The following is a 21,998-nucleotide window of genomic DNA, read 5'->3' as shown; positions in this document are numbered from 1 at the left end:
CTTTTTAGTCTTCTTTTTTTTTCGTACCGAATTTCTGTCTTTTTATTTATAAGGTTACGTGTTTTTCTTTTAAAATTTTTTGCTTTTATTGTAGAAAAGAATAAACCAAAAGTTGCATAATTCTTTCTTTTTTTTCTCTTTTTCTTTTTGTTTTTATTCTTTTTAAAAAGTTAAACAATAAAATTATATAAAAAAAAAGGAAGAGGAGTTGTTTGGGAAAAAAAAAGAGGAAGAGGAGTTGTTTGGAAAAAAACATAAGACAGAAAAATGTAATGCCAAAATTTCTCAATCGACACACGTAAAACAGAGTGCTGCAATTTTTTTATTTTTTTCTTTTTGGTGTAAAATTTTTGTATTTTTATTGTAAAGTGTGTTTTTCCTTTAAAATTTTTTGTGTTTATTGTCAAAAAAATAAATTAAAAAGTAAAACAAAAGGTTGCATAATTCTTTATTTTTGTTTGATTTTTTCATTCTTCTTAAAAGGTGAAAAAAAAAAATTATGAAAGTTGGTACAAGAAAATTATAAAAACAAGGATGATGACGACGAAGAGGACGACGATGAAGGAAGAAACAAAAAAGATGAAAATGTGAAAGAAGAGGAGATGATAATAATAATGATGACGACGACGACAACGATAATAAAGGAGAAGAAAAAAAAGAAGAGGAGAAAGAAGAAGATTAATATAAAAATTAATTATAAAATAAAATAAAAACAAATTAATAAAATAATTAATTTTTAAATTTTATACATAAATTACTTTTATACAGACAATGATTATTGTGTATTATACTATTATTAATCATTATATATTGGTATATAAATATATATTATTTAAATTTTTAATATATAATTTACATTAATAATTAATTTAATAACTAATTTTAATTGAGTTTAAAAAAATCCAAAAGTTAAACTATAACTCGAGAAGATCCGATACATTCAATATTCAAAGGTTTCTTCCTGCGCTTTGTGGCGGCTGTGCCTTCTCTCTCACTCACTCTCTGTGGCTATGAAGTTTCTCAGAGTCTTCAAAGTCAAACCTTCCAACTTCAAACACAGAGGAACCACCCCTGCTCCCCATTTCTCTACTCTCTCCGAACCCCAAACACCGATCTCCGAAGCCACCCTCCTCCATTCAATCCAATCCTCTCAGTGGCATTTCGTCGAACACCTCGCCCCCAACCTCACCCCTTCCCTCCTTTCTTCCACCCTCACCGCCCTCCACCACTCCCCCCACCTCGTCCACCACCTCCTCACCCTCCTCCTCCTCCACCACTCTTCCTCCCTTGACCTCACCAGCCATTGCCTCTCCCTCTGCATCCTCTCTCGCCTCTCCTCCCCAAAACCCGCCATTGACCACTTCAAGCACCTCATTCACTCTTCCATTTCCCCCACCCAGGACATTTTCAATGAGCTATCACTTGCCCATGATCACTTCAGTGCCAAGACTAGTAGTACCATTGTCTTTGATCTTATGATCAAGGCTTATTGTGAGCTCAAGAAGCCCAATGAGGCCATGGAGTGTTTCTCCTTGATGAAAGGAAAAGGGGTTGTTCCCAAAGTTGAAACTTGTAACCAGATGCTGAGTTTGTTCTTGAAATTGAATAGGACTCAGATGGCTTGGGTTCTTTATGCTGAGATGTTCAGGATGAAGATTAAGTCCAGTGTCTACACTTTTAACATAATGATCAATGTGTTGTGTAAAGAAGGGAAGTTGAGCAAGGCAAAAGAGTTCATTGACCAAATGGATGCTCTTGGTGTCAAGCCCAGTGTTGTTACTTATAACACCATGATCCATGCTTACTGTTCGAGAGGGAGACTCAAAGGGGCAAGCTTGATCTTTGAAACGATGAAGGGTAAAGGTCTTGCGCCGGATGCTTACACTTATAACTCTTTCATTAGCGGGTTGTGTAAGGCAGGAATGCTTGAAGAGGCATCTGCAATACTTGGTAACATGTTGGAGTTTGGCTTGATTCCCAATGCAGTGACATATAATGCATTGATTGATGCTTACTGCAACAAAGGGGACCTGGGTAAGGCTTTTGCGTACAGGGATGAGATGATAAGCAAAGGCATAGTGCCATCTATGGTAACCTACAATGTGTTTATTCATGCACTGTTTATGGAAGGGAGGACAGCGGAAGCTGATGATATGATCAAAGAGATGCAAGAAAAGGGGATGAATTTGGATGCTGTTACATATAACATATTGATTAATGGGTATTGCAGATGTGGGGATGCAAAGAAAGCCTTTGAGCTTTACGATGAAATGGAGAGGGAAAGGATTCGGCCAACGCTGGTAACTTACACATCGCTTATATATGTTCTGGGTAAAAGGGACAGAATGGTAGAGGCAGATAACTTGTTTAACAAGATTCAACAAGAAGGTCTGTTGCCAGATATCATAATGTTTAATGCATTGATTTGTGGTCACTGCGTAAATGGTAACATCAGTCGAGCATTTGAACTCTTAAAAGAGATGGACCGGATGAAGGTTCTACCGGATGAAGTCACTTATAATACCCTGATGCAAGGATACTGCAGGGAGGGGAAGGTGGAAGAAGCTCGCGAACTTCTTGATGAGATGAAAAGAAAGGGGATCAAGCCTGATCATATTAGTTACAATACACTCATTAGTGGATACAGTAAAAAGGGCGATATGAAGGATGCTTTTAGAGTTCGTGATGAAATGTTGACCACAGGATTTAATCCTACACTTCTTACTTACAATGCTCTTATACAAGGCTTATGCAGAAAGAGAGAAGGAGAGCATGCTGAAGAGCTCCTCAGAGAAATGGTAAGTAAAGGCATTACCCCTGATGACAGCACCTACCTGTGTGTGATTGAGGCAATGGAGAATGTTGAAGAAGTGGTGGGAAATGATGATCAATAACCTTTTGTTCGTGCTCATTGGCTCGAAGTTGAATGTGGAAATATCGGTGTTCAAGAAGAAAATCATTTACACAGAGGGAACTCGTGCGGGAACTCCTATCTTTGAAGGTTGGTGGATGTAAGTCTCTTGGAATTCTTGGCTTCTACAAGATGCATTATGTATGGGACAAAAATGTGCCTGTACCGTATATGAACAAGTTTTAATGCAGTTCTTGGGAAAGTATAATGTTCTTTTGCTCATTTCTTTTGTTGTAAGATTATTATAATTTTTTTTAATAATTTTCTTTCAGTTTTGTGATGTATAGCTGATGATTGAATTCGGCCTTGTTTAGTGCATAAATTACATAGAAAATTTGTTGAGTTGGTGGAAAAAAGTGACGAAAATGTTTGTTACTTTTCTAATGAAAAATCGTTCCCTTAAATAATCAGTAGCCTTAGCTTAATCTTTCCTGATATTTATGTTATGCTAATGATTTCAATCTCTGCTATTTTGCAAAGTAGATTTTCAGTTTTGACTTTTTTTTTATGAATATTTTTTAGATGAAGCAGGAATCCTATATCTATAATTCTATAAAATAATAACTCATGTTTGATTATCCAAAAAGACAGACCATGAAACCACCTTTTTTATTTTTTTCTCCCTTTGGAACTCTTCATTTTTATTTGTCCTGACATATATATATATATAAGTGATTTCACTTTGATTGGCCTTCTATTTATTTAAGTTTGCACGTAAAGGATATGGCCTAATTCACCACTTTCTAAAGAGGATACTGACTTTGTTGCTTTTTTATTTATTTGATTAACGCACGTAAGTTTCTCATTATAGGTTGCAACACAACATTAAAGCTAAGCTTTTGAAAGATTATATTGTATATCTATATAGAAGGAAGTGGAAGTGCCTGCTGAATCTCAATCTACCTTTTGTTTATGCCATTTCTGTATATCCTTCATTGGCCAAGGTAGTTTTCTTTTCTCAGCCTTATTATGAGTCTTTGTCAACCATTCATTGGCCAGGGTAGTTTTGTCCAAACATTTTTGGTTGTTCAAGAGTGAAAACTACAATTTCACTTTAAAGGAGGATGACCCCTTTGGTTAGCCCTATCATTACCAAAAATTCTACTAATATGGTTCAAGAAATTGTAACCATTTTGTGTTTTTTCATCCCAAGACTCAAATTCAAGACCATTGAAAACGGACAAGCTTGCCTGTTGCTTGACCAACATGGTATTGGTAATTTGGTTGACTTATATTGCCATGGCAAATTTGGAGGGTGGATCAAATGGAAGATAGACAAGTGGCGAAAGGTAAAGGAAGATCCAAAAAGACCGTACACGAGGTAGTCAAGGGAGAATTATGTGTAAATAGTTTTACTATAAACATGATAAATGATAGGACACAAAGATATCGTTTGATTCATGTAGGATGTAGCTGATCCCACTCAGTTTTATTTATTTATGATTTATTTTTTAGTTCTTTTAGAATTCTCAAAACTACTATAGAGAGGGCTTCATCCATGTTTAAAGGTTTACTACTTCTACAGCTATACATCATACTATCATAGTGGTGTTGTTAATTTAACAGAATTAGTAGTGCATTTCTTCAAATGTTCAAAGGAGATCACACTTGTATTTGTTCCTAATCTGGTTGTTCTTTGTAATCTTTTAGAAGTCTGCAATATGATATATCATTTTATTGGTCTCTAAAGTGAGAACTTTTCAGAATGGACCACACAATACACATACCATGATCAATAATACAAATCAATTTATCTTATTCACATCACTATAGTGATAAAATAATATTCATAGAATCTTCCCACTTTTGCTGTCATACACAATTTTTTTTTACCTGAATTCTGATGTAATGGTGAGCCAATTTCTTTGCTGAGTGAGTGAGTGGGAACATCTTAAGCCACATGAATTTATTGGACAAGGTTCACTCTCCACTCCTCCAAGGGACACTTATAGCTTCGCATGCTTCAATGCAAAAAGCCAACCACGTTTTCAGTTTCACTACCAAATGGAACCCTGCATCAGTTATTGATGTTATATGGCTTGTTTTTTTCCTTTTATAGTGGAGTTACATCTTATCTTCTCAACTCTGATGCGGATTTCCATTTTGAGTCCATCAAATTTTTTGAAGAAAACACTATATCTTGAACCTTTACTTGGAAGGTTACTTTAATTTCTGATGGACATGTTGTCCCCATTTTCATCTTTATTAGAATTAATTGTGCCTAACACAACCCTTTAAGTTATCTTAGTAGCAAAACAGCATAAATTTTTATACTATATAATAATTGAGTGAGTCTAACTGAATTCCAAAAGCTACCTCAGAGAGTCAGAATTGCATAATACTTATAAAGGTTATGATGGCTATATCCTGAAGTGACGTGAGACTTCTAAGAATCTTCTTTCATGAAGTTGCTCAGAACAGGTTTTTCTTTTTCTGTTTGTGGAAACACATGCACCATGCACTGAGTCAAATTTTGGACTAATCATACATCAAATAAAGCACTTTGTTTCGTGAAAGCATCAATGTTTGCAAAAGCTTCATATATTTAAATGAAGAAACCAACCTCAAAGACTGGTTATCTTCTCAAGGAAAAAAATTTGGCATGGGTTCTTTTGTAGGACACATAGTTCCAGGGTTAGCACTTGCCCTTCTTGGCCTATGGCATACCATAAACACCATCAAATCTTACCTTTTGAAGGGCCCTTCTAACTTCACTGCAAGATTCTGGTACCAACTTAACACACCTCAGTATTCTAGTAGACTTAAGCACTTGCAACTTGTTTCCCTTTTGGCCTTTTCCATCCTTGCAATTTTTATGCAAGTTTTGGACTTCCCTCATTTTCACTATGCATTTAAGCTTGATAACTTTGAGCATGCAACCATGTTCATACACCTAGCTTTGTTTGCTGGTTTCGCGCTCTCTACAGAGTTAACCGATTCGCTTGACCTCTTCTCTGGCTTTGTTGGAATCTTTGCATCCTCAGTGTTTAGCCAAGAACTCTTCCTACTCCACTTTCATTCCACAGACCATGTTGGACTTGAAGGCCATTACCATTGGTTGTTGCAGCTCATAGTACTAGTCTCGTTCGTAGCATCTCTGGCTGCAACTACTTTCCCCAACAGTTTCACCTCGGCACTTGTACTTTCTATATCAGTAATCTTCCAAGGGTGTTGGTTTATAAACATGGGGTTTAATCTGTGGGTTCCTGGACTTGTTCCTAAAGGATGTGTAATGAATTTGCCAATGGCCAATGAAAATCATATGCTAGGAGCAGTTACTTGTGGCACTAAAGAGGCTGATTTTCGCGCGAGAGCATTAGCCAATTTACAATTCAGTTGGATCCTTTCCTCAATTCTGATATTTGCAGGAATTGTTTGCTTGAAACTAGCTAGAAGATACACCATTGCAGATAGGTTGGAATATGAAAGACTTCATAATAAAGGCGCTGACTCCTCCATGTCGAGTGAAGGTTTCAAGCAGCCGAAATAATCTACCATAGTTTCAAGTGAATGAAGATCTGAGATCATGAAATACAATATAATGTATCCAACACTATGTTGGATTTTGATTGTAAGAATTCTAAAAATGTCTAGTGTATATCAAGGTAATAATCTCCAATAAATGTCAGAAGCATGCTATCTCTAGATCCTGTTGATTGCTTTATGAATACCCTTAAAATTCAATCAACAAGTTGTTGATCTTGGACTTGTTAATTATTATAAGGGATGTTTCTGCATACATCAATTTCTTACTGTTTTGCACCAAATAAAGGGGCCTTTTCTTTTGATAACTTAATGTAAACAGGTTTCAGATTTCCATTATTTTTCAAATTGAGGGGAAAAAAAGAAAAAAATAATAATAACAAAAAATAACAAACTATTGAAATTGATTATTATTAAGACCAGATATCTCTAAGAAAATCAGACATATTTGTGTATATTTCTTTGTTTTGTACCAATTAAAATTCATATAATAGGATTCAGATACCGGATTTTTCTTTTTAATGTTCTACTTCACATCAAGACTAGCAGAAAGAAAGATTCAATCTCTTTGAAGATAATAAATATATGAATCAAATTGAAACTGTTTCATGAGCTTATTCTCACTCAGCAGCCACTTCCAGAGATGCTTCGATTCGAAGAAGAACGAATCCAACAGCAACACCAACAAGAACAAGTCCATTCATGATGGCTGCAATCTGGAAAATCTCACCTGCAGCATTGCATGTTGAAGATGCAGCTCCTCCTCCTCCACCACCACCACCTTTGGATTTTCCCTTCAATGAGCTCACAACCTTTGCAAAGGATTGTTCAGTGCACAATGAATGGCCTAATGAGGTGACATTGTTCTGCACCTTCAATCCTCCAAAAGAATTCAACCCTGCAACGTAGTGAACACTTCTCTTCCTCCTCCTTGTGGTGCAAACAGTAGCATTTCCCATCATTGTAGAAGTAGACATTATTGCTGATGCTGCAGCCATCATTGATATCTGAAAAGTATGCAAAGAAAATGAACTATTAAGTCACTTGTTAACAAAGAAAATTGAGATACAATACAAAGTGTTTGTATGGATAAGGTAAGGAAACTGTGGATGGTTGACTAGAACATATGAATATGATAGCAAGTTGTGTTATGTGGCATGCAACTTTAGATGCTGTGACCAAGAAAATAAGTTTACCGTATGCTTAGTTAATAATATTCATTCCTTTGAACTATCTTTGTTCTTCTTATCTTAATCCAAAAGATTTGAAGATTTTTGAATTCTATTTGCCTTTAAAAATTGTCCTTTATTTAGCCTTTAGTAGAAAGAGAAAATAAAAAGTAAGTAACTTCTCGAATTTTTTAAACCAAAGACTGAAATTTAAAAGACAAGTAGCATTTTCGTTTTTCATAACGACTTATTTGGGAGTTTGAATTTAGTCCAAAACATAAATTATTTTCCAACTTAAGATACTGTAATTTACTATATTCAAAATATTTGAAAACCCAATTTAAGATTAAATTGGTTCACCAATTTCGTGTAAGAAGAAATAAATTAGGACAATCAATTTATTATATTGATTCACCAATCTTGTTATTATGTGAAATCATTAAATTAAAAAATGTGTTATTAAAGTCATTTGATGGATCTTACTAGCTAGATATTTGTGGAAAGTTAACCATAGATTGTTGGTTAATAACTAGTAATACTGATAATTAAATAGGGTTAGAGGCTCCACAAATTAAACTGTTGGGGTTGGAAAACATAGATCTGTTTCATGCACCAGATTTTTCACATGCATATATACATTGTAAAGGGAGAAGCTCAAGATGAGTATATAGACAATGAACAAGTCAAGCTCAGTTCTTAACAACATATATACATACATATATATAAAACAACCTCTAAGGTTGTTTCTTAACAACATAGACCTGTATCATTTTTACTATTTTCATGTTCTTACTCATCTTCAGTTCACATATGAAAGTATCAGCACTTGCATTTACATTGTTCCTTCTGCAAAATCCTCCCCACCCTTTAATGCAAACTCTACCGTCTATCCATTTAGTCGCTCTTCCGGTGAAAGCAGGCCAAGGACTACTCTCAACAGTTATCTTCTCCGGCGAGTTCACTTTGATATACTGTAATAGCAAAGATAGTAGTGATCAGTTATCACATAGGTTAATTAAATACCTATTATATATAATTGTGAAACTGTAAAATAAAATAAAATAAAACTATACCTTGCAACATAGTTTAATAGTTTCTGGGATGGTAATGGAGTACTCCTTAATGAGCTTACATGGAACATGCTGCAATAATGACATGCCATGAATTTAAATACAAAATAGTTTGTATAAAAAGGTTTTAAAAGTCTAAAACTTAATAGAAACATTGAAACACAGAAAGAATTAGACTAACCAATTCATTGGGTCTGGATTTGTTCATTTTGGCAACAAAGTATGGATTGTGTTGATCAATATAAGTTGCAATAATTTCTCCATACTCCTTAATATCATTGTAATTTCCCCCTAAAACCAAATACAAAACATGTCTCATGCAGCATAAAAACAAAGAAATCAACTGAAAAATGAAAACAAAGTTTAAAACTTACTTTCCCTTTTTGCAGGAGCTTTCCCAGCTCTATGCTCGTCCTCATCCTCGTCCTCATCCTCATCCTCATCCTCATAATCTTCATCATCATCATCATCATCATTTTCTTCTTCTCCTTCTGATGACTCCTCCATCTCCACTGCCGCCTCCTCCTCCAACGTTTGTGTCTTTTCACACATTGATTTTTCAAAGATCTTGAACTCGAATGTGCTGCTTCCATCCGGATTGAAAACAATAATAACACAAGCTTCTTGTATACCATTATCACTTACAAACTCCTTCCATCCATCATCAAAACACACCTTCTCACCAATGCAACTTGTCTTCACCCTCCATGCTCCTCCTCTTCCATTTCTCAGTATGAATTCCTCAGGTACCCTTTCTTTCATCCTTGTCAATGCCACATGCTCTTCTGGGAGTAGCTGCAAGATCAATTTAAAGAAAGAAAAGAAAAGAAGATCATTGTTTAATCAAGTCTGGATCATATCATAGTAAATTTAATAACTCATTCACTCTGTTCTTACAAACATGAATAATGTACCATTATGAAAATACACACACTAAATTAAGAAGTTACCAATTTTTCAGAGCTAAACTGTGGAAGGAAGACTTTGAAGAAGGAGGATTGCTCAGCTGAAGTATTCATCATATCTGAAAATTCCACATTTCATATTACAATATCAAGAAATTCTGTAACTCCTTTCAATTCACAATTCACTCATAGCTGAGGAAGGGATTTTATGAATGTTTTCTACATAGCTGCATTTCTTCAAATTTGATTAACTATTAGCAAATTAGAACACAATACAAATCAAAGAGATTGACTTTTGACAAAATCATCTACTATTCTACTCTCCTCACAAACGTGCATACCTAATTTAATTCCAAAACAAATTTTAAAAGCTTGACCTTGACAAAATACATGAAAATACATCACAATATATAAGGAAGCGCAAGCAAAAAAAAGTTATAGAAACAGTTCATAATTATGCAGAGTCTGTTAAAATTAAACAGTCTTCAATTTTTTGAGGCTGTTGACAAAACTCAAAGTTGGAAAATCAAAGAAAAATAGTATGCAAAATATACACATGATTTTGTATATATCAACTACAAGTTAACACCAAAGTTTGGTACATGACTGCAGTTAAAAACAATTTCCGCATAATTGATTAAAGAGAAATGAGAAAGAAGCAAAAAACCTTACCAAAAAAGTGTATATCGAAGTTCTTGATCTGCCTGGAAAAAAATATTGTCCAGATCTGCACAAAGGTGCTTTCTTTCAACGTTGATGATGCAAAACCTGAAACAAAAATAGGAAATTTCAGTAACAACATAGTAAAATCATAATGAAACCAAACACATAACAATAGCAGCAGCATATATAGCACCAAAACACATAACAATGAAACCAAAAAGAGGAACAAAACAATGCCTTTTGGGAGGGGGAACAAGAAAGCAAGAGTGATAGAGAGAATGCTAAACAAGAAAGAAGAAATCAATTTCAGAGAGATAACAAACAATAAAGAAGAAGGCATACTGGAGAGGAAGAATAACAAGATCAGATGCGGTTTTGCAAAAAATAAGAATTTAAAATATATATTATCTGCTACAGTCTAATTAGTGATTGACTTAAGACTTTACACTCATCACTTGCCAAATTCAATTGCATTGATGTAAATGTAATCTTTTTCATCACTACTATCATTTTTAGAAATTAGAATACTATGCTGACCTTAGCTTGCATGCATTACTGTTAGGTAACTTATTATTAAGGAGCTACTTTTTTTTATTTCCAAAGATAGGCAAAGAATAAAGCTGTCCAGAATTCAGGACAAGTGAAATAAGAACTCATCTGGGGTCTTGCAATGGAATATGCATGCATGCATACATACATACAACATTGGAATATGAGAGAAAGTCTCTGCTGGACTCCATGGTTACTATTTATGAATTTATCATAATAATATACTAATATATGAAGTGATGCTGCTATTTATTTCATTTTAATTTATGGTCCCCTTAAAGAAAAGTTAACTTTTAATTTGATATCTGAAAGATTTAGACGCTGACAAAAAAAAAAACCTCCTAAATAATTTAAAAATACCATAAAAGTAATCAATATTATATTTTTTTTATAAGTGAATTTTTTTTTTCATATTTAACAAATGACTTATCTATTTTTTTGTGGCAATATTTGAATAAATATTTAGAGAATACACAAAAAAATTAAAACAAAATTTAATTTCTAATTTTTTTTATTTTTCAAAAAAAATTGGTCATTCGCAATAAAAAACTTTTAAAAAATCCACTTAATATAAAATTGCTAAATTTTTTAGAATAAAAAAATATAATTTTTTAATGATGTTTGTAAAAAATTGAATAAAAAATGATCTTTAAAGTTTTTTTAAAATATATATTTAATATTTAATTTTTTTATTGTATTTTTAAATTTTTTAAGAATTTATATATCGTTAACATCTTTGAATGAACTTTCAAATACTATTTTAAAAGTTTAGTGGATTAAGAATATCAAAAACAGTAATACTACTTAATGAATATTTTAATAGCCTGGGAGGTTGGCACATGAAATTTTCTTGACTAATGAAGAAATAATGAAAGCAAATTTTCATTTTTAAGATATTTTTCATTTATAACTTGCATTTGTCCAAGTCGTAATAACTCACAGCGGTGTCATGAACGTTAATAACGTTATTAGTTAAATCATAACTTTTTTCATGTATTAGAAAAATATAACTAAATTTTTTTATAATATTTTGTGTCCTTAATTTTTTTTTACAAAATTACAAATCCTAATAATCAATCATTCAATGCGCTTCAAAATCAAAGAAAAAAATTTTATATTAGTGAACGTTGGTGAATTAATTATTTTATTTATATACTATTATTGGTTCTTTAATATGCGAATTATTTGTGTCAAATTTAATGGTGGGATAACATTAAATTCGTTTAAAATTTTTTTGAAATTAAAATAGAAACTTTAAAAATTTTTGAAACAGAAATAAGATATTTAAAACATTATGAACTAAATTAGAATTTAACCCAAATTTTGGAGACCAAAATAATATGTTATTCTTATTTCTATTTTGACACACTTCTTTTTCCTACAAAAAACCAAACGCAATACTATAAATTCACGATCTTCAAAGATTCTCATCAACCAACTCTTCAAAGCAAAATTGCAAGATACACGTTACATCATTTATTAGAGCTATATAAAAAGGGAAAAAAAATTGACTAACTTAAAAGAAAGAGAGATACAATTTATTGAAGCTTCTTAGCCTCTTCCAATGATGGATGTATGATGTATCCTTAAAAAAAATACTAATTTTATTTTCCAATATGCTATATTGAGTCAAGCTACGGCTTTTAACTATTAACAAAAATACAAAATTTATTTAAAATTAAATTTACATTTAATTAACAATTAAAAGAAATATGAATCTACTTAGTATATAAAATAAAAAATATTCATCAATAACACAATTCTTTCTCTGCATGTTGACAAGTAGTCCTAAACCCCATGGGATTGCATTGATTTTTCTATTTTACCTATATATTTGTAAAGTAAGATAAGTTGGTAAAAAAAAGAGCTACAGTTAGGAGTAAAATTAAACTATTAATAAAAGTAAAAATAAAATAAAAGAGTAAAGTATCGTTTTTATTCCCAACGTTTGGGATAAATCCTATTTGTATCCCTAACGTTTGTAAAAGTGATTTAATGTTATCCTGCCGTCAATTATACATAATGAGCGCTTTAGTTTGAGTTCTAAAAAATCTCTTCTTGAAGTTAGAATACAAATGTATGTTATAGAATCGATGATCTACTCCGAGAAATAGCTCATCAAATGTTGAAACTAATTCCTACAACATTTACATAATTCACTTTTCTAGGAACATGATTAAATCTAAACACAAATAGTGGGTATAATATTAAAATCGAACACATCCAAGTGAGATCTAATTGAGAATGAATACATCCAAATGAGAAATTGAAAAATATAATCTGATTTGTTAGTATAATTGATAGTAGGATAACATTGAATCACTTTTACAAACGTTAGGGATACAAATAGGATTTACCCCAAACGTTAGGGACAAAAACGTACTTTACTCTAAAATAAAATATGGTATTCTGAAAAAAAAAAGGGGGAAATCTATATAATCTTTGTGATTCAAGATTATGTTTTAAAATTGAATATTATGTCGAAAAGTCTTTGTAACATTATTTCCCAAGCAAATGGTGTTCATGGTTAATCATAGACAAGTAATGCATTCACATTACTTGCTTCTTTCTCTTCCAAGATAACAAAATTTCATGTGTTCTAAAAACATGACATTATGATTGGACCTACATTAGTACAAACAAAAAGTATAGAATGACAACAATCAAAGGGTATACAAGTAGCATTTTTGTTAATTAATACAGCCTAACATGCATATCAAGTTACAATGAGGATAAATGTGAAGATGAAGCAATAAAATATAAAGTCAAACTTAAAAACCAGAATTTAAAAAGCATCTTAACAGTTATGCGACAACCAATGATTCAGTTCAGAAAAAAACTAGTTGCAATTGAACAATCTATTTACAACACAAGTCAATAACAGCAGAGAAAAACAGACAGTACTAGGTACTAAGAGTACAAATAACTATGTTCCACTTGAGTCATCCTGAAATGTTTATCAACATAGAAAAAGAAAAGAAAAGCATCCAAGTTCCACGTGACAGAAATCAGATGAATAACTGAACACACAGAAGCAAGAGGAGTCATTTGATTGATACAAAGTAGGGGGCGGTTATCGCGACTGAAGCCGCCGCTGATTCCTAACCTTTAGGTGATGTAAGGTGATGCTGCTGCATGGGGCTTCTCAACAGCTTGGCCTGGTTCACATTTTGGGTCAGCAGCAAAGGAGGAGGGCTCAAGAATTCTGCCTCATCGGTGACACGAAATATAGTAACTTGCAGCACTACTTCCTTCATTCTAAGCAGCTCAAACACACAGACGTCGCCTTCGCCTAGATTGTTGTCTATCGCAAATTCGAACCATCCTTGGCTTAACTTAGCCCTACCCGTTCGATAAAGGCAGCGAACTGGCCACTGTCTCCCATCAGGGTGTTGAAGTTTGATGAATCCCGAAACACCATTCAAATACTTTTCTGCAAAGCAAGATGGCAAGTACTGAAATACAGAAAGAAGTTATTAGTATGCCGGATATAAAGCTGAAGAAGAATAACAACGTTTGTCGTGGTGAATTTCACGGGATCATACCATTATGCATCCCCTATATAGATAGGAGGGCCGCAGGACAACCCGGCAGAAAGGATTAGATGGTTCAAATGCTTTCGCTTCGTTGACAGCCTTTTCTCTTTCCTCAGCCGTCACGGTTCTTTTCCTTGCAGAAGCACTTTCATAGAATCTAATGCGCATTTCTCTCTCCTCTTCTTGTCCATCAGAAGCTTCCTGGCCTTCTGCACTTCCTGAAATGTATTGACCATAAAATTCAAGGTTTTGATAACCAAATCCTAGAAAAGAAAAGATAGTTATAACTTAATTATAGCTTACCAGGTTCAGATTTACGCTTCTTTCTTGCAGTTTTTTTGGCCTTTTCCTCGAAAGAAGCACGCAATTTCAGTTCATCAGTAGATTTTTTAAACTCAATTGCATTAAACTGAAGACCTATATCTCTGGCACTTTTCGCAGGAAGAGCATTCCCACCCTCACCCCAGTTTACACTATTAAGTTTTGACCCGTTAAATAGATTCTGCAAGGCTGGTTTGGATTCAGTGAAGTCTTCATCTTCCATTTCTTCAAAAATTTTGAGGCGATTCGCAAAGTAAGATCCTTCATTGCTGCTTCGTGTGGGTGATTGATAATTTATCTCAGCAGTAGCCAAATTAAAAATGTGAACACTGAAATTCGACTTTCCTTCGTATCTGAAAGCTAAAAGGTATCCAACACCGATGGAATAGCGCTGAACAAATTCTGCCCAACCATCAATGAACCAAAATTTGTTGTCTACCTTTTTCAGTCCCACACGCCACGAACTACCATCGGGAACAGACAGGTTAACAAAGGAGGAAAGCTCACCCCCATATTTTCTCAGAAAATTATCTGGTACTCTCTGCAATTCACAGATCAGGTTACGCATATTAAATTGGAGACCATATATTGATTCATTTCAAACATGCAATGTTCTATGTTCTGAAATCCATTTCAACAAGTTCAGCTTTAAGGCAAGTGAAATTCAGGATAATGAAACTCTTCAACCTGAACTAGAACACTTGAAATAATGTGAATAGTGAAGCTCAAATCAAATGCCAAATACAGTCATACAGATATCACATACAGGCTCTGAAAAGATGCCAAATATTTCTTAGGTTTAAGTATTAAAAACAGTTTCACTCTATCATAATTGTCTCAATAAAGGTAGTGCCAGGAAATAATAGCTAATGTCAATAGAGAAATTGGAACAGAAAGCAGAACACTAAATTTATTTACTTTTCTTCAGCACTATCTATCAAAACAACAAGGGTTCTAGCAATTTTAGAGTAGATTTCTCTATATGGAGAACATAGTGAGATTCAAGAGCAAAACTACTGTAATTAATTAAATAAACGAATCACCACACTTTACAAAGTCCACAACTAACTTCAGTTTCAGCTCAGGCAAGAAGCAGCATCTTAAAAAGTCCCAACACCATTAACCCTATTCATCACTAATAATCCTTCATAGCAATTAAACAAACTCAATGTTCAAAGGAGACACAACCGTGTATTTAAACAACCCCAAAGAAAAAAAAAATCCAAACTTGCGGAAAGAGGGCAAGACCCAGAAACACAGTCTAACAAGTTCTTCAAACTCTCACTCAAATCTCTTATAAACCTAATCATAATTGATAATTCCTCAAAAAACAAAAAATACACACAAAAACGGAAACAAAGAGAGAAAGAGGGAGAAGATATGTACCAGTTGCTTGGATTGGAGAGTGGTGGTTAGAATAACCTTATGGAAAGAAGGGCGAGGCATTTTTTGGGGGGTGAAGACCAAGAAAGAAGGCTCAAAGCATAACCAAGTTTTGTTTTTTTGTTAACCCTTTGATCCAAAGTTTTCAACTTTGGGCTCTCTAATTACTGGGATTTTTCTTTTTTCTTTTTTCTTTCTTCTTCTTCACCTCTTCACTTCAGATCTGCTTCTTCACTTCACACCCTTTCTGTTCTTCACCCTCTCACTACCTTCTCTGCTTTTTGGGTCAAACAATTTTTTTTAAATAAAAAAATTAAACAATGATTCCTAAAACCTTATAAAAAAACAAAAAAAAAAAAAAGACCTCAACGTGTTGGTGACCTACAACCTTATTAAAAGCTAGCGAGTTTCTGACTCGGTACCGAGTCACCACCACAAACTCGCTCACTCGGAGCCTTTTTTGTTTTTTTCTTCTTTTTAATTTTTTTTTCCAGATTTGGGTTTTTCAATCCTAAATCCCCCTTGTTTTTGCTTTGCCTTTGGGGTTAGAAATTGAAAAAGAGTGTTTTTTTTTTTATTTTTTATTTTTCTCTTTTTTTGGGTACAAGAAGAGAGCTATTTTTTAATGGGTCCCTATCTTTGTACCGGTTTTTATTTTTTTGACAGGTTACTTTTGTTATTTTTACTAATTAGTATAATATTGAATATTGAATAAGTTAATTATAAATATTAAATACAATCCTTTTAGTAAATATATTAATTAAAATTATATAAGTTATAGAATTACCATTATTTTGTTCAAAAGAAGAATATAAGAAAAATGATATCTTTTTATAATCTATTCTACTCATTTTAAATTAAGTTTGTTTATTAAATTTTTTACACTAAAATTAGAATTAAAATTTACCAAATTGTGTTATATAATCTTATCGAAACACATAGAATTCACTAAAATATACATATAAATATAAATTTTATAGAAAAAAGTTTTTTTTAGTAACAAAATATAAAAATTAATTATCAACATACATGTAGTATAATTGTTGTTCATACCTTGAGGCAAAGGATAAAAATTAAACCTAATAAAAATAAAAGGCTCGATTCAAGAGGGTGCCCTCCAGCATATACCCGACCTTTTTTAAGGAGGTCAGACACAACGAAGGGAGCTCCACCTGCCAAATAAGTAACTGTCTCATCGAATCTTTATCAACTATACCATAAATACACTAACACTCATCAGGTATATACACATTCTAATCTACTAAACCCTGCCTAAAATCTTTGCTAACTTAAGTATCGAAGTCTCTTGCAGGTACCACCTCCCCCTCCCCCCACCTCCTCACGAGGAACTCAGACGGCGACACATCGACACCAAACAAGTTGGAGGCTGCCTCAGAAAGATCTGGACCTCACGTTCAGACCCAAATCAAGGACTATGGACTACTTTTTCTAGAGGAAAAAAAAGTTATGCTCTGATACCATGTGAGAAACAAGAGACTGAATTAAAGAAAATATAATATATTTTTAAGTGCGTTCAGAATGATACAATATACAAGAGTATATATAAGTATTAAAAAATTCAAAGTAATAAAAATATAATATTCTATAATAAATATACATATATACTAAATAATGCTAATTGATCTAATTCATCTTAATTATCCTCTAACAAATTTATTTGAAAATAAGATTTTATCAAACGAATGTATAGATATATTGTTGATAGTGCGAGATAGGAATCATCCATACCAATATTTTTTATTGATTTTTTCAATGTATATTTTTTTTTTTCTATGGAAAATAACACTATAAGTAATAACTATCCGTATTAGGTATTTATCTTTGCCACGTAGAAAAAGTTCGTGACGTATAGCACACAACAATTTTTATAGGTAACAACAGATAATTAGGGTTACTTTGAGTGAAGGATTGTTTTTATTCCTTTTTATTGAAAATAGAAGAGAAAATCATTAAGCCAAACCATAGTTTGTCTTTAAACTCAATTTAATCCGATTAAAATTTGTACAGTATGAATCAAATCAATTTGTTCGCTCTTGATAAAATAAAATAAAATTGTTAGGTTTAAACTTCAAATATCATATTAATAATAACATTTGACTCAATTACTAATTGCAGAAATTATAAGCATTTGATACAAAATACTAAAAAAAAAAATTTTTCTTTTGTACCAAATAAAAAAAAAAGACCAAAATGGAACTTAGATTTCATAGAGTACAATTATTTGTTTCCATTTGCAATTTCTTTTGTTTCAAGGTTTTGAAAGAAAATTAAAAAAAAAAAAGTAAATACATTTATCTTTTCTATTTTCACTTTTTCTTTTATTGACTATTACTGATGTTGGCCAATGAGCATGTCAAAATTACAACAGAAAATTATAGACAGCCCTCAATTTGAACTTAGACAAATTATAGGGGATGATTTTAGAGGGTCACTTTACTCTTTTGTTTAATCTTGTGTAATCTTTCTCTGGCTTCTAGTCCCATTTTAATAAAAATATATATATACAAGAGAAAAACCATGACAATAGCAATAAGACAAGCATTGACTCGGTTACTGATCATCATTCTAGTTTGAATAATAATAATAAAAATAATTAATAACAATCTATTTACAACCCAAATCAAAACCAAAAGGCCAAAACAAAAGAAAAGAAAAGAAAAAAAGAAAATGTATCAAAGCAACAATAGCTATGTTCCACTTAAGTCTCCCTGAAGTGTTTATGGACACCAAAAAGTACCAAAGTTTTTTCCAAGTGAAGCTGATGTTTAGATGAATAACCGGTCACACAGAAGTAACTGCGCTACTTGATACAGTTGGACTATAACGGCAACAAAACTGCTTTAGTTCCTGATCAGTTTACCTGAGCCGAGGCGCTGATGCATGTGAGCGTTCAACATTTTAGATTGACTCACGAGATTTTGGCTCGGCTGGGGCAGAGGAGGAGGGAGGAAGAATCCATCGTCCTCAGTGACGCGAAACAGTGTAACTTGAAGTATCACCTCCTTCATCGGAAGGAGCTCAAACACACAGACGTCTCCCTCGCCAAGGTTGTTCTCTATCGCGAATTCAAACCACCCCTGGCTCAGCTTAGCTCTGCCTCCTCTATAGAGGCAGCGAACAGGCCACTGTCTCCCGTCGGAGAGCTGAAGTTTGATGAATCCTGAAACCTCATTCAAATGCTTTTCCGCGAAGCAAGATGGCAAATACTGAAAAAAAGGAGTTCAATTGGCAAGGTCAATCATTGATAAGCACAAGAATGATAATGTAAATTAGGGTGAATTCAAGGACTCACCATTATGCATCCCCTATACAAGTAGGACGGCCGCAGGACAACACGACAGAAAGGATTAAGTGGTTCGAACGCCTTCGCTGCATTCACGGCTCTTTCTCTTTCCTCTGCTGTCACAGTTCTTTTTCTTGCCGATGCACTTTCATAGAATCTAAACCGCATCTCTGCCTCCTCTTCTTGGTGCTCAGAGGGTTCCTGGCCATCTGCACTTCCACAAATTGATCATAAAATTTCATTCATTTATCCACATTGATCGTTATTTGGAAAAAAAAAAAGTTATTAAGAATCTAGTAGGACCTGATTTTCGCTTCTTTCTTGGAGCTTTCTTCTCCTTTTCGTCAACAGAAGTACGCAACTTCAATTCGTCGGTAGACCTTTTAAACTCAATTGCATTAAACTGAACACCTATATCTCTGGTCAACTGACTGTCTAGCGAATTGGCACTTCTTGAAGAGAGGGTGTTTGCACTATCGCCCCAGTTTACACTATTAAGTTTGGACCCATTAAATAGATTCTGCAATGGTGGAGGAGTATAATTCTTCTCAGGGGTAAATTTATTTTGCAATGCACCGGGAGTAAGGCCGGAAGGTGATGAATATTCAGCGGAGTCTTCATCTTCCAATTCTTCAAAAATCTTAAGACGGTTTGCAAAGTAAGCCCCTTCGTTACTGCTTCGTACAGGCGACTGATAGCTTATCTCAGAAGTGGCCAAATTAAAGATACGAACAATGAAAGTCGACTTTCCTTCGTATCGGAATACTATCAAGTATCCAACACCGATGGAGTAGCGTTGAACGAATTCTGCCCAGCCATCAACAAACCAAAATCCATTGTCCAACTTCTTTAATCTGACACGCCAAATGCTGCCATCAGGAACCGAGAAGGTAGCAATTGAAGAAAGGTCAGCTCCATATCTATTCAGAAAAGTATCTGGAATCCTCTGCGAATTGCAAATCAGATTAGGATCAGATATTGGTAGACATCGAAAATAAAATACGTTGACCTTCTCCCAACAATCACCCCATTAAATGTCCCTAGCCACAACCACAAGAAGTATGTTCCTATGACATAAAAAAATGCAAACATTTACTTGTTTACTTGTTGGGGAAAACAATAATAAAATTATACAACGGAGATTCTCTTGCATTGTTAAATTTAGTCCTACCAAGATCCAAAACTAGACTAAGTCTCTCATAAACCATTAGAGGATGATATAAACAACATATATCTTAATAATGAGTTATCAAATTGAACGCTACAAATGTGAGGGGGAAAAAAAGAGACTCGTTTAAGCTTGCAAATTTGTTTTCTCAAGTTCAGCTCTCAAGCAAACTAACTTCATGATAATGACACTCCTCGAACTTCAGTAGACCACTTGAATGACACGACTAATAAAATCCGAAATTTGATTATGCGAGAAAGATTCTGTTAATTACATTTCATATAACTACCATTCATTGATATGGTTTAATTAAAGTGCTTCCTCCCTCAGCTCAATTGTATTATTGAAACCATAGACCAGTTGGAGTACTAGACTGGATTAAATAATCGAAACATGATTTATGAAAGGAAAGAATCAAATTTATTTATATTTATCAGGCATCAGCCTGCTTGTAATTCCTCACACATAAACTCTTATTTCTCCCCCAAAGTGCATCTCATTAAATCTCCAACAAAGGCAAAGAATTTTCAACTAAGAATACGAAGAAATATACATGTGTGATCAATGTAGAAAAAGGACAAAATAATAATACGAGTATGAAACTAAGTTACCAAATTTCATTGAGCTTCTAAGTCAATTATACAATTACCAAACTTCATTGGTTTTTCTTCCTATCCACTTAACCAATTCAATATCCAAATTACACAATTATACAAATCAAAGCAAAACTTCTAACCCTAGTCCAAGGTATAAGCACAAAAAAAACTTGGCATCATAATTCACAGGGTTTAAAGAATAAAAATCCAAACTTGAAATAGGTAACAGGGTTTTGGGACTAAGGATGATGAGTTGGATGAAAAACCATGACTCAGAACAATTATCTACCGCTTTATTTCATTCTCACTCAAAATCTCACATAAACTCAATAGCAATAGTTCTTCCCCAAAAAAGAAAAAGACAAATTCATCTAGAATACAACCAACTCCGACCAGGAAAAAAAAAAAACGAAAAGGAACAATCTTTGAAGAAGGAACAATAATGAGATACAAGAATGAGAGGATTTAGGTACCAATTGCCTAGATTGAATGGTGGAAGGAAGAACAAGCTTGTGGAAAGAAGGGCGCGGCATTTTCCGAGGAATAAGGTTCTCAGAGCATTGATGGCACTTTTTGTTGACCCTTTGATTCAAAGTTGAAAACTTTGGGCTCTAGCCACTCGAATTTCTTCACCACTCAGATCTAAACTTCACAAATCACAATCCACAAAACCCTCTCTTTATTTTTCTCTTCTTATTCTCTCTAACCCTTTCACTGCGTTCTCTGCTTTTTGAGTCAAACAGGGGTTTTTTTTGTTTTTCTTTTTTGGGGGCAAAAAAAAAATCTCAACTTGACCTAAAAAATAATAAAAGCTGGCGAGTTTGTGACTCGGTGGTGAGTGGTGAGTCACTGACTCACTAACTCGGAAGCCTTTCCCAGATTGGGCTGTCCAACTCAGTTCCAACTCTAAAACCCTTTTTGTTGTTTTGCTTTGCCTCTT

General features: G+C 33.6%; 6 protein-coding genes across 8 annotated transcripts; 2 read left to right on the top strand and 4 right to left on the bottom strand.

Annotated features, from left to right (window-relative positions):
• Positions 1 to 937: 937 nt before the first annotated feature.
• Positions 938 to 3,321, top strand: LOC107632299 (Pentatricopeptide repeat (PPR) superfamily protein). Its single transcript, XM_088508423.1, has one exon. The coding sequence runs from the start codon at positions 1,011 to 1,013 to the stop codon at positions 2,892 to 2,894; it is 1,884 nt and encodes a 627-aa protein (XP_088364549.1). The 5' UTR covers positions 938 to 1,010; the 3' UTR covers positions 2,895 to 3,321.
• Positions 3,322 to 5,195: 1,874 nt separating this feature from the next.
• Positions 5,196 to 6,728, top strand: LOC107628954 (transmembrane epididymal protein (DUF716)). The gene has a single exon (XM_016331602.3). It carries the CDS (start codon positions 5,514 to 5,516, stop codon positions 6,399 to 6,401), a length of 888 nt encoding a protein of 295 aa, XP_016187088.1. The 5' UTR covers positions 5,196 to 5,513; the 3' UTR covers positions 6,402 to 6,728.
• Positions 6,729 to 6,820: 92 nt separating this feature from the next.
• LOC107628957 (uncharacterized) lies at positions 6,821 to 7,594 on the bottom strand. The gene has a single exon (XM_021117935.2). The coding sequence runs from the start codon at positions 7,393 to 7,395 to the stop codon at positions 7,015 to 7,017; it is 381 nt and encodes a 126-aa protein (XP_020973594.1). The 5' UTR covers positions 7,396 to 7,594; the 3' UTR covers positions 6,821 to 7,014.
• Positions 7,595 to 8,113: 519 nt separating this feature from the next.
• Positions 8,114 to 10,759, bottom strand: LOC107632300 (B3 domain-containing protein REM20). 3 transcript variants are annotated; one of them, XM_088508426.1, is made up of 7 exons: positions 10,739 to 10,759; positions 10,211 to 10,306; positions 9,584 to 9,657; positions 9,008 to 9,428; positions 8,815 to 8,924; positions 8,637 to 8,705; positions 8,114 to 8,534 (listed from the first exon to the last, which is right to left on the bottom strand). In XM_088508426.1, exons 3-7 carry the CDS (start codon positions 9,653 to 9,655, stop codon positions 8,298 to 8,300), a joined length of 909 nt encoding a protein of 302 aa, XP_088364552.1. In that variant the 5' UTR covers positions 9,656 to 9,657; positions 10,211 to 10,306; positions 10,739 to 10,759; the 3' UTR covers positions 8,114 to 8,297. The 3 variants fall into 3 exon arrangements, with proteins under 3 accessions (XP_088364552.1, XP_088364553.1, XP_088364551.1); XM_088508427.1 differs by lacking the exon at positions 10,739 to 10,759 and adding an exon at positions 10,544 to 10,697; XM_088508425.1 differs by lacking the exon at positions 10,739 to 10,759 and adding an exon at positions 10,439 to 10,541.
• Positions 10,760 to 13,572: 2,813 nt separating this feature from the next.
• Positions 13,573 to 16,520, bottom strand: LOC107628953 (B3 domain-containing transcription factor VRN1). Its single transcript, XM_088508424.1, has 4 exons — positions 15,994 to 16,520; positions 14,590 to 15,148; positions 14,296 to 14,504; positions 13,573 to 14,205 (listed from the first exon to the last, which is right to left on the bottom strand). Exons 1-4 carry the CDS (start codon positions 16,051 to 16,053, stop codon positions 13,852 to 13,854), a joined length of 1,182 nt encoding a protein of 393 aa, XP_088364550.1. The 5' UTR covers positions 16,054 to 16,520; the 3' UTR covers positions 13,573 to 13,851.
• A 2,015-nt stretch (positions 16,521 to 18,535) lies between these two features.
• LOC107628951 (B3 domain-containing transcription factor VRN1) lies at positions 18,536 to 21,998 on the bottom strand. Its single transcript, XM_016331600.3, has 4 exons — positions 21,532 to 21,998; positions 19,598 to 20,240; positions 19,304 to 19,503; positions 18,536 to 19,217 (listed from the first exon to the last, which is right to left on the bottom strand). The coding sequence occupies exons 1-4, from the start codon at positions 21,589 to 21,591 to the stop codon at positions 18,852 to 18,854; spliced, it is 1,269 nt and encodes a 422-aa protein (XP_016187086.1). The 5' UTR covers positions 21,592 to 21,998; the 3' UTR covers positions 18,536 to 18,851.

This window comes from Arachis ipaensis, chromosome B3, assembly GCF_059453495.1.
Source record: "Arachis ipaensis isolate K30076 ecotype BB chromosome B3, ASM5945349v1, whole genome shotgun sequence".
NCBI classification, from domain to species: domain Eukaryota; kingdom Viridiplantae; phylum Streptophyta; class Magnoliopsida; order Fabales; family Fabaceae; genus Arachis; species Arachis ipaensis.
Note: the sequence above shows the minus strand (reverse complement) of the source record. Positions and strands in the feature narration are given on the sequence as shown.

Bases quoted from the DNA above. Each gene is read 5' to 3' on its own strand.
- LOC107632299 (XM_088508423.1), top strand. From the start codon at position 1,011: ATGAAGTTTCTCAGAGTCTTCAAAGTCAAACCTTCCAACTTCAAACAC.
- LOC107628954 (XM_016331602.3), top strand. From the start codon at position 5,514: ATGGGTTCTTTTGTAGGACACATAGTTCCAGGGTTAGCACTTGCCCTT.
- LOC107628957 (XM_021117935.2), bottom strand. From the start codon at position 7,395: ATGATGGCTGCAGCATCAGCAATAATGTCTACTTCTACAATGATGGGA.
- LOC107632300 (XM_088508425.1), bottom strand. From the start codon at position 10,541: ATGCCTTCTTCTTTATTGTTTGTTATCTCTCTGAAATTGATTTCTTCT. The intron at 9,429-9,583 runs GTAACTTCTTAA...TTGATCTTGCAG, and splicing joins AGTTTAGCTCTGAAAAATTG to CTACTCCCAGAAGAGCATGT. The intron at 8,706-8,814 runs GTTAGTCTAATT...TCATTATTGCAG, and splicing joins AATCCAGACCCAATGAATTG to CATGTTCCATGTAAGCTCAT.
- LOC107628953 (XM_088508424.1), bottom strand. From the start codon at position 16,053: ATGCCTCGCCCTTCTTTCCATAAGGTTATTCTAACCACCACTCTCCAA. The intron at 14,505-14,589 runs GTAAGCTATAAT...AATACATTTCAG, and splicing joins GAAGCGTAAATCTGAACCTG to GAAGTGCAGAAGGCCAGGAA. The intron at 14,206-14,295 runs GTATGATCCCGT...TCTGTATTTCAG, and splicing joins TATATAGGGGATGCATAATG to TACTTGCCATCTTGCTTTGC.
- LOC107628951 (XM_016331600.3), bottom strand. From the start codon at position 21,591: ATGCCGCGCCCTTCTTTCCACAAGCTTGTTCTTCCTTCCACCATTCAA. The intron at 19,504-19,597 runs GTCCTACTAGAT...GTGGAAGTGCAG, and splicing joins AAGAAAGAAGCGAAAATCAG to ATGGCCAGGAACCCTCTGAG. The intron at 19,218-19,303 runs GTGAGTCCTTGA...CCTTTTTTTCAG, and splicing joins TGTATAGGGGATGCATAATG to TATTTGCCATCTTGCTTCGC.